General features: G+C 43.8%; 1 protein-coding gene across 1 annotated transcript in view; it reads left to right on the top strand.

The window, feature by feature from the left end:
* The window catches only part of ENPP2 (ectonucleotide pyrophosphatase/phosphodiesterase 2), a 129,987-nt gene that overhangs the window by 27,880 nt on the left and 83,918 nt on the right, over window positions 1-18,189 (top strand). The window contains exon 2 of the mRNA XM_052651453.1: window positions 10,584-10,686. Within this exon, the coding sequence (XP_052507413.1) occupies window positions 10,584-10,686 (103 nt within the window). The remainder of the gene's footprint in view (window positions 1-10,583; window positions 10,687-18,189) is intronic.

The raw sequence follows: 18,189 nt of genomic DNA, 5'->3' as shown, positions 1-18,189 counted from the left end.
GGACTTCATTCTGTTTCATAGTTGAGTAACGTTTAATGGCATGAATATACTAAATCTTGTTTATTCACTCATCAGTTGAGAATTCTGCTGTGGACATTTGTGTACAGGGTTATGTGTGGACACACGTTTCCAGTTCTCCTGGGTATATACCTAGGAGTGGAATTGCTGGGTCATACGGTAACACTACGCTTAACACTTTGAGGACCTGCCGAATAGTTTTCTAAAGGGGCTGCACCCATTTTATAATCTTCTCAGTAATATATGAGGGTTCCAATCTTTCCACATCCTTCCTGGCACTTCTTATTTTTTGTCTTTTTAAGGTTAGCCATCCTGTGTGCTATGCTCTGCTTAGTCACTCTATCATGTCCAACTCTTTACGACCCCATGGCTGGGTCTGTAGCCCGCCAGGCTTCTCTGTCCATGGGGACTCTCCAGGCAGGAGTACTGGAGTGGGTTGCCATGCCCTTCTCCAGGGGACCTTCGCAACCCAGGTCTCCCACATTGCAGGTGGATTCTTTACCGTCTGAGCCAACAGGGAAGCTGTTAGCCACCCCAGTGGGTGTGAAATAGTGCCTATTTCACTGTAGTTTTGATTTGCATTTCCCAAATGAATAACAATAGTCAGCATCTTTTCATGTACTTATTGACCATTTATATATTTTCTTTCTAGAAATGTCTATTCTACTCCTGAACATTTAAAAGATTGGTCTAAGTGTCTTCTTTTGCTCACTTGCAGGAGTTCTTTATATATTTGGATACTAGATTCTTGTCAGATATATAATTTGCAGATTTTTCCATCTTTTCATTTTCTTGCCCTTTTCACAATAATATTTTCCAACCATGAGCATGATTGTCTTCCCATTTATTTAGGTCTTCTGTAATATATTTCAATTATGCTGTCTAGTTTTTAGTGTACAAGTCTCACTTCCTTTGTTAAATTAATTATTAAGTATTTCAGACTTTTTGATACTATTATAAATGCAATTGCTTTCTTAGTTTCATTTTCGATTGCCCATTGCGAGTGTACAAAAATACCACTGATTTTTTTTTATCATGCCATGTTCCTGAATTCATTTATTGTTGTTGTAGTTCTAACATTTTAAAAACAGATTACTTAGGGTTTTCTATATAAAAGTTCACACCATTTGTGAATAGAGGTAGTTTTACTCGTTCCTTCCCAATTCAAATGTCTTTTATTTGTTTTTCTTGCCTAATTGCTTCAGCTGGAAGTGCAGTGCTGAGCAGAGCTGGTGGGAAAAGGCAGTCTTGTGTTGCCCCTGATCTTAGGAGGAAAGAGTTGCAGTCTTTCACTATTTAGTATGGTGCTAGCTGTGAGTTTTTCGAAGAAATCTAGTATCAGGCAGAAGAAGTTTCTTTCCATTCCTTGTTTGCTGAATGTCACTATTTGTTGTCTGATTTAAGGGGAATCACAGAAATAGCAGCTCTGCTTCCTTCCCAAGAGGCTCCTGCTGTGCTCCGAGCACGTGATGGTGCCCTCCCAGTAGCAAGTATAAACTTCCTTTTAGGTTTGAGTTCAACAGCTTTCTTGAGTGGAAGCTCAAATTCTTGGGACTTTCCAATTCAACTAGAAGGTCGTTATTGTCACAGTGGAAACCTGTGTCTCTGGAGCTCTCTCCAGAGTCATTGCACCCTTTGCCAAATACGTGCAGCCCATTTTCTCTCGAGGCTGGAGAGAATGTGAAGAAAGCGGTTCATAACATTTCCAGCTGAAACCTACACGTCATCTCTCTGCAAGTAAAGCGAATTCTCCTAGAACCTTTGTCACTGCTAAGCACCTACTATGTGCCCAGCACTTTGCTGCCTACTGAGATCATGGGAGTAGATGATGTTTATCCTGCTATATTTAACAAAGGTTTAGCATTTGTTTATTTCCTGTGTTCAACTACTGAGCCACCTGTTTTCACATGCATTGTATTGTTTGAGCTTTGTATCAGTCTTGTGTGATAAAAACTGTCATCATTTTTGTTATGAGAATTCTGAGTTTCAGAGTGGTTAAGCAAGGTCTCATGCTTTAAAGTGGCAGACCTAGGTTGGCTGGACTCCAGAACCCAGGCCTGCAGCCTCTGTACCAGGCTTTGTCTTTCCCCTGCTCTTTGGGAATCTATATTCTTTTTGCCAAGGCAAGAAATACTGAAGTGAGACAGGCAACACTAGAGGGACACGTGACGACTGTCTTGGGTAGAATCTGGGCTTCTTGAGGAGAGTGCCCCCGGTGCTGCAGTTGTGAGGGGCTTCTGGTGAGGCTGCTGGGCCATGGCTTGACGAAGGCTTGAGTGACCGCAGTGGGAGAGGGGCAGGGCTGAGAATCAGCGTGAGGGGAAGCTGGGGCCCGAGTCTCACTGTCATCAGTGAAAGATCTGGTCTGGGGGTGACTCGGGTCATGTTTTGGCGTGTGTATAGGTATGTGGCTTCCCTGGGGGCTCAGCTGGTGAAGAATCGCCTGCAGTGCGGGAGACCTGGGTTCCATCCCTGGGCTGGGAAGATCCCCTGGAGAAGGGAAAGGCTGCCCACTCCAGTGTTCTGGCCTGGAGAATTCCGTGGATTGTGTAGTCCAGGGGTCGCCAAGAGTCGGGCACGACTGGGCGACTGCCGTTTTTCATAGGCATATGAATGGGCTTCGCTGGAGGCTCAGACAATAAAGAATCCACCTGCAGGGCAGGAGACCTGGGCTTGATCCCTGGAGAAGATCCCCTGGAGGAAGGCATGGCAGCCCACTCCAGTATTCTTGCCTGGAGAATCCCATGGGCAGAGGAGCCTGGCGGGCCCATGGGGTCACAAAGAGCTGAACACGACTGAGTGACTAAGCACACACACGTAGGTACATGCAAACTACACACGTAGGTACATGCAAACTACACACGTAGGTACATGCAAACTACACACGTAGGTACACGCAAACTACACACGTAGGTACATGCAAACTACACACATAGGTACCTGCGAACTACACACGTAGGTATATGAAAACTACAACAAAGGGTGGGGTTTAGAGAAGTACTTAAGTAGTGGAGCTGACTTAGTTATTGATGGGTTTCTTTCCTTTGTTTCTGTAAACTGCACGCCTTGGCCTGTCCCCATGTTTCTGAGAAAGTACCATAGGCAGAAGGGAGGGGGCTGCTTGGACGGGATCTTGGCTCCCCAGTCCCACTAGAGCAGCCCCAAATTTAGACGCTGGTGCTCATTTTGAGATTTTATTTGAAAGTAAGGTATTGATGCTTAAAAAAAGGGTTTCAAACCACTGAGTTAGCCCAAAAATCCTTCTTTACAGATGAATAAACACAGGCTTAAAGGGACACAGCTAGTTAGTAAGAGAACAAGAATTCAAGTTCAAGTCCCGATTTCTTTATGCCCAGTCCTTCACTGGATAAACAGTTATTGTCTGTCTGTTGCATCCCAGGAAAGATGCGAGGCTCTGTGGAGTGCAGGGTGACTGTCCAGCATATTTGAAGTGACCCTGAAGGATGGAGATGCCTAAACAGAGATCACAGATGCAGTGGGAGAGCCCTTGCTCTGCGTGGGAAAGGCAGAAGTTGGGGGCTTCACAGAAGAGTGGCTCCTGACCTGGATCCTCAGCGCGTGCTGGAGTCGGCCAGGGAGATTAGGTGGGGGAGCACGTTCTAGGCCAAAGCACCAAGGGGCACCAAAGGACGAAGGTGTGAGAGAGCACAGCCTCATCAGGGAAGAGCAAATCGTCCCCTGATTAAGAAAACTCACCCTTTATTAAGCACCCCTCTGTGCCAGGCATTGTATAGGCTGTTTACATGGAATATTTCATGTAATGCTCTTAAGAGTCCTGTGAGCTGGATACAGATGAGGAAACAGAGTCTTAGAATGGAGAAGTAATTCACCAAAGGGTCAAGTAAGGTCTAACTGTTAAACAGTGGTAGAGCCAGGATCAGGATTTGGGGAGCTTAATTTTGGATTTGGAGCCCTGTGCACCTTGCTAAGCAGTTTGGATTTTATCCTCTAGGTCAGTGGGTCTCAAATTTGCAGCAGAATCACCTGATGGGCTTGTTAAAGACTCTGGGCTCTACCTTCGAATTTCTGAGACCCAAGAATTTGCATTTGTAGCAAGTTTCCAAGTGATTCTGACCCTTCTGGGGATCACACTTTGACTGGAAGGTTGTCACTTTAGGGGGAAAATCATCACATTTGCCTATATTTTATGCAGAGCTCTCTGGGTAAGAAGTAGAAAAATGAATTACAGATTGGATAAGACTTGCCTCAGTGAAATGGTGTTTGAAGGGGGCAGAGAGTGCCAGCGGGAAGAACAGTTATTTCTTCTCTTATTTTTTTGTTCTTAGCATTTAATCATTGTCTGATCAGTCCAACATTTACATATCTGAATTTGATTCTGCTCCTGCTTTGTCTCTTATACTAGAATAGCTATTTCTAACTTGTGTTCAGCAGATGAAGAGATGAATCTAGAAGAATTCATACAGGAAGATAATTCAGGTATTCCTGGCTTTCAGCAGTCTCTGGTAAAGGATGGTAATAATTCTGATTAACGACTAGGACCTGCAGACATGGTGTCTGACTCGAAGTAAGAGATGCAGGGACTGTGGCAGAGCAAAAGTGGTTTTAGGGTTGCCCTGAAAGGAGGCTGGAGAGGGGCTGGCTGCTCCAGTGGCTGTGTTTTGGGTGTGTTGGCTGGAGGCCTCGTGTGGCCTGGTGGAGGGACATCGCACTTTAGTGGAGAGGACCAGCCTGGCTCAGGAGGCCCAGCTTCTGGACCGGGCCCAGTCCTTTATTCCACCACTGTGGGCTGTCCTCTGTCCACCTTGGGCCGTCATCTGTTCGAGCCTCCATTTCATCTGTTGTCTGAGCTTCCATTTCTTCATCTATTGTGTTGGCCAAAAAATTCTTTTGGGTTTTTCCGTGGGTGTTTTTGGCCAACCCAATACAAGTGGAGTTGACGACGGCTTCTCAGCCTGTTTGTGTGAGGCTGGAGGATAAAGGGTGAGAGTTCTCAACCTTGGGTTGATACTTTTAGTTAAACAGTTTTCTCCAGTCATATAGCCACCCATCCGTGCTCAGATGTTCACAGTTCACTTGGCAAAGTTGACTCAAACGACTTCCATTTGCCTGGATTTTTACACGTGCATTTCAGAGTAGCAAAAAAAAAAAAAAAACAAACAGACTTAATTTGAGTTTGAGTTTTGCAGTGTTTTATTGTAAGCTATAGTTAGGAACAAAGCTGAGCTATTTCCTGGGGGTAATTCTTCTTAAACCTCAATTATGAATAAACCTATTTTCAAATGTTTCAAGTCTACTGTAACTTTTCTCTAAATCAACTGCCTCAGAAGAGTTTTAAAACTACTGACACAGGTTTTAAAGCTATTGGCGAGATCCCTTATTTTACCTGTTTAATTCTAGAGTGTTAGCAAATGGATGCATATTGCCTCATCTTCCTTATAATCCAGTGAAAACCTAAGAAGTGGCCTTACTGGCCATCATGACCATCAGCGATTCGTTCGCTCACGCGTCACATTAACGCCTTCCTGCCCCTCAGCCTGCGTGCTCGGTGCATGGACAGCCCTTTGCCCAGCTCGACCAGTTTCCCGCCTCTCTACCAGCGCCGTCGTTTTCCTAATGCCACGTCTCACTCACTGGCTTTTGTCTGGATTACCACCTCCATTTCCAAACTACCTATTGTATCCATTTTGACTCCCTCAAACTCATATCCACAGTGTACAGAGGTCAAGGCTTCATATCTCATTATGCTTCCACTGATTTAAGCCCTTTAAAGGCTTTCCAAAACATTTAGGATCAAGACGATACCACCCTACGTGCCTGCCGAGGCCCCACGTGGACTGACCTCTACTAGCTTCTCCGGCCTCACTTCACTCCAGGCTCCCTTTCATCTCCCTGCACGGGTTGAACGGGATGCCTTTGGCGGGATGTGTGGTGCCTCCAGTCTGCGTAGAGCCGTTGCATATCCTGTTTGCTCTGCCTAGAAGCCTTTCCTCCTCTCTTACCTCGTTCCTCCCCTCTACCCTCATATCCCAGCTCAGCCGACACTTCACAAAGTCTTCTGCGACCCTCTTGACCACATCAAGCCTGAATCATGTGTTCCCATAGCATCACTGGCCCCTATACATCCACGCCTGCCGCAGCTGCAATTTCCCGCTTATTTCTGTGTCTGTGTGACTTATATGGAGGCTAAGGGACTGGTTTGGTTTGGCTCCTTTTAAGGAACTAGTGCCCAGAAGAGTGCTTGGCACACAGTAGGAGCTAATGAACATCTGTGCCATGAATGCGTGTTCTTAGAGAGTGTTCCGGTACGGGGGCTCATGCTTAGATCCCACTGAGAGCACATGTAATGCATAGGTGTTTATGATATAAATGGAAGTCACTGAAAGAGGCGACAGTGTTGATTTCAGCTTTCAACTGTGTAGTAACTAATAACGCAAGTCCTGCTGGCATTTGAATAGGCGTATGCCGCTTCTCACTGGCGAACCCCCCAGGGACCGTAGATTACTCGTAAAGCTTTGCCCCTGTGGTTTAAACTCTTAAGTGGAGTCCACTTTATACACAGGCAGTGCTGGATTGTGAGAGCAATTGAGCCTGCCTGTTTTTATATTAGCTGTCATGATTTCTCGCTCCGTTTAGTCGGCAGATCCCTCCTGCAGAGCCTGTTGTCCGGTGTCTGTCCTGAATTTTCTAACAGTCCTCAACCACAGCAGAACTGAAAAATAAGACCGAACTGAAAGAGTTTTAAAATAGGGTAGGAAGAATGCACGTAGGTGCCGTTCTCTTAATTTCCTGGTGTTTGTGCTGCAGTGACTGCTCAAGTGTTGCCCCTGAAAACCAGGTGGTCAGTGGCCATCCGGTAGTGTTAGAAGTGCAGTGGGAGCAGAGTCGGGTCAAGGCCGTCATTGTAGTTAGTTCTGCACAATGAGAAGCTGGATATTGATAAAGTGTGAATCCGTTCATGAATGCTTCGTAATTATGGTAGGAGGCAAGAATGACAACCCTCAATTACAGATTTTTTCAAATCTCACTGTTGACCTCAAACCCTTTTACCTTAATCAGGGCTTGGAAACAAGGACTCACAGAAGCATGTCATGAAAAGATGGACTGTGCATTTGTATAAATGCAACTACTGTATCACAATTCAGCAATACACACCCTGGCTGCTTGGTACCACCAGCAAAGTAAATAAAAGACTGTTTCGCTGCTCACAGTTTGGAGATGGAAGGACAGTGGAAGAACCACCATGGTTTGCCATTAAGGGATATAAACTTTAATGTCCAATTAGTAGTGGATGCTATTAGTGATATATTAAAATTACATTATGATTTAGGCCAGGCAAGTCAACATTCAGGATGTAAGTTAATTGATTCAGAGTAATTTATTCTAATGCTCTTTTCTTGCATCAGAATGTGGCCCTTCCATTGCTTGCATCAGAAGAGCCTGTTGTGTTAGCTCCTGCCTGGCCCTAAACTTTCCCTCTCTTCTCACCTCCTGGAGCTCATGGTTCTGAATCTTGGGGTTTAGACCATAAGCATCAACATTTTAAACAAGTTTCCAGGGTCATTCTTATGCCCAGTGAAGCTTGAGAATCAGAGAATGATTTTTCAGGCCTGAGACTGTTGTTAAGATTTGTTTGGGTTTTCTTCTGCCAGGGGGCAGTGTTCTCTGAAATATGGCTGGATTAATAAACCAAGCTGAAAGTTAATTTTAGTCTTTCTCATACACTTTGTTATTTACTGACCCAGCCACGAGTGACCTTATCCCCAAATCTTAAATACCAGCATGGGCGAACTGTCTTGATTTAGTTCTGTATAAAAGGGTTTGGACTCTATCTCAGTCATCTCAGTTGAATTTCTAGACGGGCAGTATGCATTGTCAGGCTTTGCCGTTGGCTCAGTTTTAGATAATGAGGGCTGAGTTTGTTTTACAGTTGATTGGGTGCCTGAGGTAGGGACTTGGGTCACCCCCCTGACAGTTAATTTGTAACGATGTCTTTCAGTTAAGGTCTTTGAGTGAAATTCTGTGTAACAGTGGTTAGGTGGTGTGTGTGTGTGTGTGTGTGTGTGTGTGTGTGTGTGTGAGTGAGAATGCGTTCTCTGTGCACAGTGACCAGTAGTAGATAAAGTCCTTTGGCCGAATGGTTATCAGAAGAGAGGTGTTCAGTCCTCTTAGATAACTGGTAATAAGTGCTGTGCAGAAGCCAGTTATGGATCAGGCTGGGCTTCCCTGGTGGCTCAGACAGTAAGGAATCTGCCTGCAATCTGGAAGACTCAGGTTCGATCCCTGGGCTGGGAAGATCCCCTAGAGAAGGGCATGGTAACTCACTCCAGTATTCTTGCCTGGAGAATCCCATGGACAGAGGAGCCTGGTGGGTTACAGTCCATGCGGTCTCAAAGAGGCGGACCCATCTAAGCGACTAACACACACATTTCATTTCTCTGGCTATTACTCTTAAGACTTTTTTCCCCCGGCACAGCTACTCTGCATGTCCAAACAATGAGTGGATAATGTTCAGTTTCTGAGTCTAATCATTTTTCAAGGGGAGTGTTCACTGTCCTCAAGCTGGATTTCTACCATCAAATATCAGACAGATTCTACAGCTGTTGGACTCTGGTGAGGGCTGGCGAGGCTGGTGAGGAGGTTGGAGCAGTTTTCTTTTGGAGCCTTTGGCCACTGTGGCATACAATGCAGTCACAGGATTGCCTTGATATCTCCCTTTTTGGCTGATAGTTTTCCTTTGTACAAGCCTGCATCTTGAAACTGAACATAAAGAGTAGAAAAATCTTACGTGGGGTTAACATCTTTCATAAGCCTTGCTAAACACCCGACCCCAAATCATTTCAGTATGGCGTACAGACTGAAGCCAGAGACTTCTATAGAAAGACCCATCGGCCTGCCATCTCTGTAAGAGTGCAGAATGGAAAGGCTTCGAGAGAGGCAGCTGAAAGCTTGGCACCGTGTTTCCTTTTTCTCAATTAGCTGTTACCGAATTCTGGAATATCTAATGAAACCCAGACCTACTGTGCAGCCCACCGTAAGCAAGCTCTGGCTTTTGTGCTGTGGGGTTTTATTTGAGCAGAGCCCCAGCTTCCTCAGCCATTTGTTGCATAGTAAGCCCCCTGTTTGTTTACGTACACACATATGCTCTGCACAAGAGCTGTGGTCACCGGGTCTGGCCAGAGAAAAACCAGAGATAAGCGCTCCTCCCCCGTCTGAATCCTACCAGTGTACAGTATTTAAAGAACTTGCAGCTTTTGAGGGCTTGATTTCTTTTGGAAGTCCCCTGGTGGCTAGCTAGCTCAGTAAAAAGACTTTAAGCCTCACAATAGCATCAAAGGCACAGTGTTTGGTGGCTAGATGATAATTTATCTGGGGAAAAACGTAAGGAAACAATTCTGTAGAGCTGAATTCTTGCTGCCACCGAGATGTCCTTTCTCAGTTCAGTCATTAGTAAAGCTTCCCCCCGCCCCCGCCCCCGCCCCCGCCACATCCCACCCTCGCTGCTCCCCAGTCCCTCCGAAACAAAAAACCTGACGGTTTTTTCCGGAGGAAGAGGCAGGCAGATCTGAACTCATTTTATGCCTCCTCAGGAGGCAGGAGACCTCTGTGCGGCTTCACTGGCATCCCCAGGATTTTGATAAATGTTACTTCTGTAAACTCTAAGGACAACATGGGGAAGCAGAATGCTATCTCTTGTGTTTCGTTACAATCTTGGGAGGTTTCATCGTGGGAAATGTTTGAGGAGCCAGGAGTTGCTGAGAATGCGGCAGAAGGGACAGGGTCATTTATACGACCAGAAAAATAAAGAAACGGGCCGGACAGAGGGTTAGTAGGTTTAGAAATTATAAAACTTTCCTTGTTTTTTTTAAAAACATCAAGTTGTGAGGTTGACTGCATTGAATAACTACATTGTTAAACCTTAAAAGCTTAAAGCTGGTAGAAACCCTTTTGTGGCTCTGTTTCATTTTTATCGGATAAAATGCATTTGGTTTCTTTTTTTAAAAAGCCATGTTTTCAGGAGGGAAGGAAAATGAACATGCAGGGTTATTGGCTACAGCAACATAAGAAACCCTTATGTTACCAGAGGAAGCCACTTGAAAGTGTCTGTGTGTCAGGGGAGGGGCTGAGCGGGGTGGAGAGGCGGAGAGGGATGTTTCAAGCTGCTTAGGCTCAGAGCTGCGATTTGCGAGCAAACTGTGATGAAACCGAGCTTTGGACAAATCAGAGGAGGCTGTCAACCTCCCAGGTGGGATTACTTGTAGTTAATAGACTGGACCCAGAGCCCCAAAAAGCAGCGCGTTCAGTGTAGGCACACAGAACACGCTGCCACAGGCTTTCCAAGAACCCCTGCCATGGCCAGGAGAAGCGCATGCCAGCTCCATCAGGTAGGCGAAGGAGACAATGACGGGGGAGTTGCTTTCTGATCTGAATTTTCTTTTTGCTTTTAAAATGAAGACAGCTCTACAGGGTGCATTTGGGAAGCTGCAGGGTTGGATGGTGATGTTGAAGTCATTTGCACTGCCTTGGTGGAATCCAATTCAGGCTTGTCTGGCTGCACTGACAGTTTGATCTCTTTCTTCTCTTAGGTAATATCTCTGTTCACTTTTGCTGTTGGTGTCAATATCTGCTTAGGATTCACAGCAAACCGAATTAAGAGGGCAGAAGGATGGGATGAAGGCCCTCCTACAGGTATGTGTAGCAGCTGTGCCCATCTTCAGTCCTTTTAAAATATTAAAAGTGATCACTGTCCACTCCTTAAGAAATGCACCTTTAATCTTGCAGTGCAACTAACTCATGCCGTCTCTGGAATAAAATCAGCTCTCTGTACAGTTCAGATGGGAGAACGTGGTTTAGTAAGAGAACATTTTATGAACTCTTCCTGCTGCTTTACTGACTGTTTAAATCTCTGTCCTCTGAATTTATAAATGCTAAGACAACATTAAAGCTCTTGTGAACAGACAAGGCTGAAAAAGAAGTGGTGAGAACAGGTGCTGACTTGATAGTAAAGACATTGTGAGTGTAATTTGTTGTCATATGATAGGAGATCTAGTATTTGTGTCCAGAAAGTTCTGACCTTGAGAAAAAGAGGGATGGAAGTAAAAAACAAAGAATGGCAGGGAGCTGTTTTTATGAAAGGTCAGGACTATGAGATGAAGGTTTAACCTAAACAGGAAAAATAGGAGAGGAGGTGCTTAGAAGAGCTGGTGAGAGTGACTTCTCCCTGAGTTTTCTTTTGGCCCGAGGAGAGGTCAGTTTTCATGGTGTGTCATGACTTAACCAGCAGAACTGGAGTGAAAGCGTCTCCTTTTACAGTGTACCCTGTGCCATAAGCAGTATGGGAATTCTTATAAAGGAGCTCCTTGTGCAGGTCCAGGAGGCTTAACTGACCAGGTCTCAAGTAATGAGTTGGTTAATTTCCTGGAAATTGGAGCTGCTGATGGTTTTATAAAGAAAAATTACATATTAAGTAACGGGTACTCTAGGGGGCAATCTTTTCTTGACTTTTCCTGACATCTCAGCATGTTTGTTGGCCTTCCTGTGCATTTTGTACTTCTCTGCACTGGATTTCTTGACCTGCCTCATAAAAGACTGTCACCTGTCTCTCTTTAGCCAGCACGAGCATTTCTTAGCCAAGTTATGATCCATGCATTGATGGAATTCTGAACCTTCCTTATTTCAAGCAAGTGACTTTTGAGTAAGGGCAAAAGAATTATATCAGAAGTGGTTTAGTGAATCCAGGTGGAGTGTGCTTGGGGTGAAAAGAAAATATAAGAAATCATAAAGATTGCACCCCCAGGGGACCAGTGGACAAAATGAGCTGTCTTCTGTTGGGGAAGGGGAGGAAGGCGGACCCCTGGGCTGGAGGATCCTGTTTCTGTTGGTAACGAATGGTTGTTCCAGACAAGTGTAACTCCTGCTCATACTGCCTGTAACTGCTCAGACTGAAGAGCGAGATCAGGCCTTTAGTTTGGCCATGGGGGCAAGCTTGAGAGCCTGCTGCTGGCTCTTTCCAGTGGACCCTCAAAGGAACTTTTTCCCCTTCTTTGTATCAATATATTACTTTAGCTAAAACTGATATTAAAAGTGATTTCTCTGATGAATGTTGTAAAATCAAGTTGCCCATTATTTTAAAAGTTGACTTTTTTTTTGGAAAATGGTCATGAAAGCCCTGGATTGGCGCCCTGGATGCGTCTCACTTGCCAGGTGGTCTTGGGGAAGTCACTTGTGAGTTCCATTTCCTTAGCTGTACAATGGAGAACGGGCCTAGGTGATTTCTAATTTTCCTTCTGGATTAAAAAAGAAAAACATGATTCTGTCTGTCTGTTTCATTGCCTTTTGAATGTGTGTACTCTCTGCAGGAGAACTTGAAAAATACAGACCAGATTTACTAATCCTCAAATATATTTTGTGTATAATAAATAATTTCCTTGCATTATTAAAAACAATTACAAGAATTAATGAGTCAATGCTACTTCTGGAAAAATAATATAAAAATTATCTCTAAATCTAGTATATTTCAGAATATTTGCTTCTTGAATTATTAATCAAATCATTGATTACTTTTGGCCTTATGTTATCTTCTAAAATAATTTATCAGTGAAAATTCTACTGCTAGGAAGGATTAGTCTCGAGATACATGTGAGTCTGAGTTTGGGGATTTTGGCGTACCTGACACTTGTTATTTTTAAATTTCTGTTGCTATAGCTTACTGCTGTTGAGGCACTGTAATTGATTTCTCCTGAATGAAGGCCATGATGTGCTTTGGAAGCTGAGCAAACGCATAGTGCGGAGAGTCTAAGCATTTTCCTCTTTTTAAATGTTGTGTGTGTCTGAGATGACGCTTATGGTTGGTGATTCTGCCCGCAAAGCATGCACGTGCGTCAGAAAACCCTGGGTGAGCTGTCACATGCGTTTTAGAGAAGATCCTAGGAGGAAAGGCTGCCATGCTTACTGTCAACGACACTTCCGTGTTCCAGAGTATTCCTGAGAAGCTTGGTGCTTCGAGATTGTTCTACCAAGTAGAAGGAACACAGAGGATATTGATGTATAGCCAGCTTCAGACTGACCAGGGCAAGACCTCTCATTCACTAGCATTCGGTTTCTTATTTAGGAAACGTAGTACCTCAGAGTCCTCAGCTGTAGCTGAGAACGTTCTGCACACATGCAGACTCTTGCTACTGGACTGTGGTGGATGTTAGTTTCGAGGCTGCGGCCGTGCAAACTATTATAATTAATTAGCTGGCACACTTGATAGCTGGATTTTTTGTTAGGATGTGGTGATCTATTGGAAGTCATGGTAAAATAAGATTTCTTCTTTTAGATTGTAGATTTATTAGAGGATATGAAATGAGCAGAACTGATTACAGGTCTGCTGGGTAAATATCACGGACCATAAGGTACATGAGATGCCGGGAATAAATTTTCAGAGAGAATGTAAAGAATACGTGCGATTCAGTTTGACATTCTTGTCCCATACATCTGATGTAGCCAGCCTGATTTACCTCTAAAGTTGAAAGAGAATTTATGTGTATGCAGGTGACACTCACATAATGTGCTTATGTGTATGTTTTTGTGTGATGGTGGAATCTATTTCACTGGAGTTGGTGACGGATACTTTTCCAGTCTCTGGGTGGAAATGGGATCTCCTCTGAGAGAAGCAACTTCATACTTGAAAGACAAAGGGAAGTGGGTAAGCTTGTAAATAACTGGCTAACAGAGACTTGAAAGCTTTGTTCAAGTCATCATCATTTTTAAGTGGCTTGAGAGTTTAAAAGTACGAGAATGCAGGTAAATTCATGGGGAAATGTGAAATGAAGAGTGTCACTGACAATTTTACAAGTAAAGCTTTGCTTTGTGAATCCTGGAGAAAGCAGATAATGGTGACAGGAGTGAGAAGGTTCACGTTCATTTGATAGCTTTGGGCATCTCATCCTACAACGCAAAGGCACTTAAATGATAAGGCAGTAGCTTGGAGGAACTGCAAAGCTGACAGGTGACTGTCATCAGCCATTACTCTGCAAGGAAAATTAGAAGGACTATCACATCCTGGGACTTTATGTTAAATCTAATATTGAAACCAGAAGGCATTTAAGTCAGTGGAACACAATGATCTGAATTAGCATTGAAAGAAAAGCATGGATTTTTCAGTTCTTTGTAGTATGGCACTTAGGTGCAGTGATTTTTCATGTATCTTAGAACTATACAAACGCTCTGTGGTGACCTTCATGGGAAGGAAATCCAAAACAGAGGGGATATATGAGAACATATAGCTGATTCAGTGTGGCAGCCTGGATGGGAGGGGACTTGGGGAAGAATGGATGCATGTGCATGTATGGCTGAGGCCCTTGGCTGTCCACCTGAAACTATCACAGCCTTTTCTTGGGAGGGGGCACAGGGAGTCGAGTTCCATGTTTATTGTTCTACATATATATATATATTTTCTGTGTATACAGAGATAATTTTCTTTCTCAGAAGTATTTAAAAATTGATTAACCTTCAGTCTACAAAAAATACCTACTCTGCATGATAGAAAAATTGCTCCTACAAGTTCAAACTGATTTATGCCCAAAACGTCTCAAATTCCTGGTGACTCAGACAGTCAAGAATCTGCCTGTAATGCATGAGACCCGAGTTCGATCCCTGGGTCAGGAAGATCCCCTGGAGGAGGGCATGGCAACCCACTTTAGTATTCTTGCCTGTAGAATCCCCATGGACAGAGGAGCCTGGTGGGCTACAGTCCATGGGGTCACAAAGAGTCTGACACGACTAAGTGACTTTCACTTTCCCCAACATATACAATACGAAGCAACATATTGAATCTTAGTGTAGAAGGTGGGCCATGTGGAGGATGGAGGGGCACAGGGCCACACGTGCTCATGCGCTTGTGAACACACGCACCCCCTCACACGCGTGCCCCCACTCAGCAGCGGCCTGAGTGCCGGTGTCTGGCTGGCCCCGTGCTCAGGGGGCAGGCCCAGCAGCCCTGTATCACAGCGCTGGTAACTGGCCGTGCTCCACCACACACAGGGAGTTCTAAAGGAAATTCAGCCTTGCCTACAGCTGAAACCAACACAGTGTCGTAAAGCACCTCTGTGCGACTCTTTGCGACCCCGTGGACTGTACCTCACCAGACTCCTCCATCCATGGAATTTTCCAGGCAAGAATACTGGAGCAGGTTGCCATTTCCTACCCCAAGGGATCTTCCCGACCCGGGGATCTAACCCATGTCTCTCACATCTCCGGCACTGGCAGGTGGATTCTTTACCACTGAGCCACCTGGGATGACATTAATTTAAAAAAGGGAAAGCAGTGAATTCAGACTAAAATTTTATTGTGAACCTAATAAAACTTGTTCCAATTTCTGTTGAAAAGCATAGTAAATAGTAGGCAAAAACCTGGTAAGCAAAAAAATGTCCAAATGATATAAGCACACATTGTAATAGTAAACTTTTAAAATAATTTCTTTAAAATGGGTATTTTGCAGATTGTCTTTAAAAAATAAATTTAGTTTATATTCCAGATGATTTTTATGCATTGCTTATCATAATTGTATGCTATAGAAAGGGGCATTAACTATTCTCTAATTTTCAAATTTCATAAAAATTAAAGACTAATATTGACAAGCAAAAAAAAAAAAAAAACTATACAGAATATTCTATCTTGTTGCATTAACCAGAAATCACCATCTTTAATAAAGTTCAACATAGCTTATATCTTCCAAAATCATGTCTTAAAAAGAACATCTAAAATTCAGAGCTTATGTGCACAATTTGAAAATCCTTTGTTAATGATAATGCTATTGTAGCTACAATCAGATGATCTAAAATTGTAGCTGGGCCTTTGCTAGCTTAAGTTAGGCCTAGGGTTCTTTTTTTAAAAACAACTTTTTATACTGGAGTATAAAAGTATTGTGATCCTTTAAGGCAGAGAGCAAAGGGACTTAGCCATGCATAGACACGTACCCACTCTCGCCCAAAGTCCCTCCCGTCCAGGCTGCCACACAACAGAGTAGGGTTCCCTGTGCCATGTAGTGGAGCACTACACAAGTGAAATTAAACACCTAAGTTTTATTCAAATCATCTGGAAATCTGTTTTCTTGTAGTTTACGAGGTCTTTCTACATGAGGACATGGTATTTAAAAACACACTGAAAAAGTATGGAATTCTGAGGGCTTCCCTGGTGTTTAGATGGTAAAGAATCCGCCTGCAGGCAGGTGACCCGGGTTCAACCCTGAGTCGGGAAGGTCCCCTGGAGGAGGGAATGGCACCCCACTCCAGGATTTGTGCCTGGGGAAGACCGTGGACAGAGGAGCCTGGGGGGCTGTCTTCCATGGGGTCTCAAAGAGTCGGACGACTCAGCGACTTTCTCTTTCACTAGAGTTCTGATTGCCCAACCAGGAAAAATGAGGATAATATTGCCTCTTTGTCTGAAAAGATTCTTGAAAACAAACGTGCCATACTAAGACTGATAAGAATACAAGGTGTGAAGTGTATGCTGATACACTACATTTATCTCCAAATTTGTTTTAAGGCCAGGGTCTCCATTTTTACCTCATCAAATTGACAGTATCTGCTATATAAAATGCCGTTCATTGTTTGGTAGCAGACTTATACTACTGACTATGATCATACATGTTATTTGAGTGATTTACAATTGAAGTTAGACTCAAATTTCATTGAAACCATCTAGAAACCTGTTTTCTTGTAGTCGATGGGGTCTTGCTACATGAGGATGTTGTATTTACAAACACATTGAAAGTACAGGTGTTTGAAAACTTCCCAGGTGGACCTATTAATTTAAAAAGTTGTCTATGAAATCTGGTTCAGAAGCTGTGAAGAAGAGAGCCTAATGATGCTGTAAGGTAAGGTAAGGTAAGGTGAAGTCGCTCAGTCTTTGCGACCCTGTGAACTGTAACCTACCAGGCTCCTCTGTCCATGGGATTCTCCAGGCAAGAATACTGGAGTGGGTTGCCATTTCCTTCTCCAGGGGATCTTCCCGAGCCAGGGATCGAACCCAGGTCTCCCGCATTGGAGGCAGACGCTTTAACCTCTGAGCCACCAGAGAAGCAATGATGCCGTAGTAATGGATATTTATAGAAAGTGATGTATTTAGGAAGTGGAGATACTGACACACAGGCCTGTATTAAGTGCTGCTTTCCAAGAGATGAGGTCAAGACTATCGAGGAAAAACGGCAACTTCAGTGCAAGAAAGTAGGACCAGAAAGAGCACATTGTATACTCCAGCAGAGGCGTTAGACGGGACTTCACTCTTGAGTTGGCCGGCATCTTGGTTGTCATCCACGTTGTCGGCCTTTTTTCCTCGTATTTTATGCTTCAGACAAGGCAGGCGGACACCGGAGAGCCAGGTCTGTCCCAGTGCTCTTGGAAAGGAGGCGGCTTACTCACTGTCTGTTTCATTTCAAGACTTGCCTCTCAACTTTCAGGAAACCCTCAGGCTGAGAACCATGGAAAATGGGGGGAACAGAGAGCGGGTCACAGCGCTCTCTGAATGCAGGACCAGACAAAACTTAGAGGACTCGTCCAGCTTTAGGCTGGGCTAAGCATTTTCAAACTTAAACACAGCCTCCCGCACTGGCCATCGTCCAAATCCGAAAACTTCCATTTTGCAGAGAGATTTGGTGGCAAATGTGATTGGGAGTCCAAGATGAAATAATGTGTAGGTCACAACTCTTATCATGAATTAGGTTGTTTCGAATAGTCTAACATTATCAACAATTTTTTTTTCTGTGCATAAATGGCACCAGATTTCCACAGTGCTACCTCTGTGTAGGTATGGTAAGACGGAATGTTTTAGAAAGAAGGTTTGCTTAGCTAAGTAAAAATAATTTCACTTGTTTCTATCAGAATTATGAGTTTGAATGCGATAAATCCAATTTTACATGGGTGGGTTTTTAAAATCATGAAATTGCGTTCTGGGAAAAGTAAGAAACGTACAGCCTTGTTTTTATGTACATCACATATACATATATTTTAAAATTTAAAGTCTCTGTTTAAAGGAACCTTCTGTCTGTGTAGACCTGTGACATTTATTTTTTAAGCTTCTGGAACTGACTTGTTCCTTTGAAGTAAAACAATATCATTTAAATATGTAATTCAAAAGGCAGAATAGCATTTGAATTTCATAAAAGTGCTGGCAAGTGCCTCATATGAAGTTTCAAACCCCCATCACACT

Source organism: Budorcas taxicolor, chromosome 14, assembly GCF_023091745.1.
Source record: "Budorcas taxicolor isolate Tak-1 chromosome 14, Takin1.1, whole genome shotgun sequence".
NCBI lineage: Eukaryota > Metazoa > Chordata > Mammalia > Artiodactyla > Bovidae > Budorcas > Budorcas taxicolor.
This window is presented reverse-complemented; position numbering and strand designations above follow the sequence as displayed.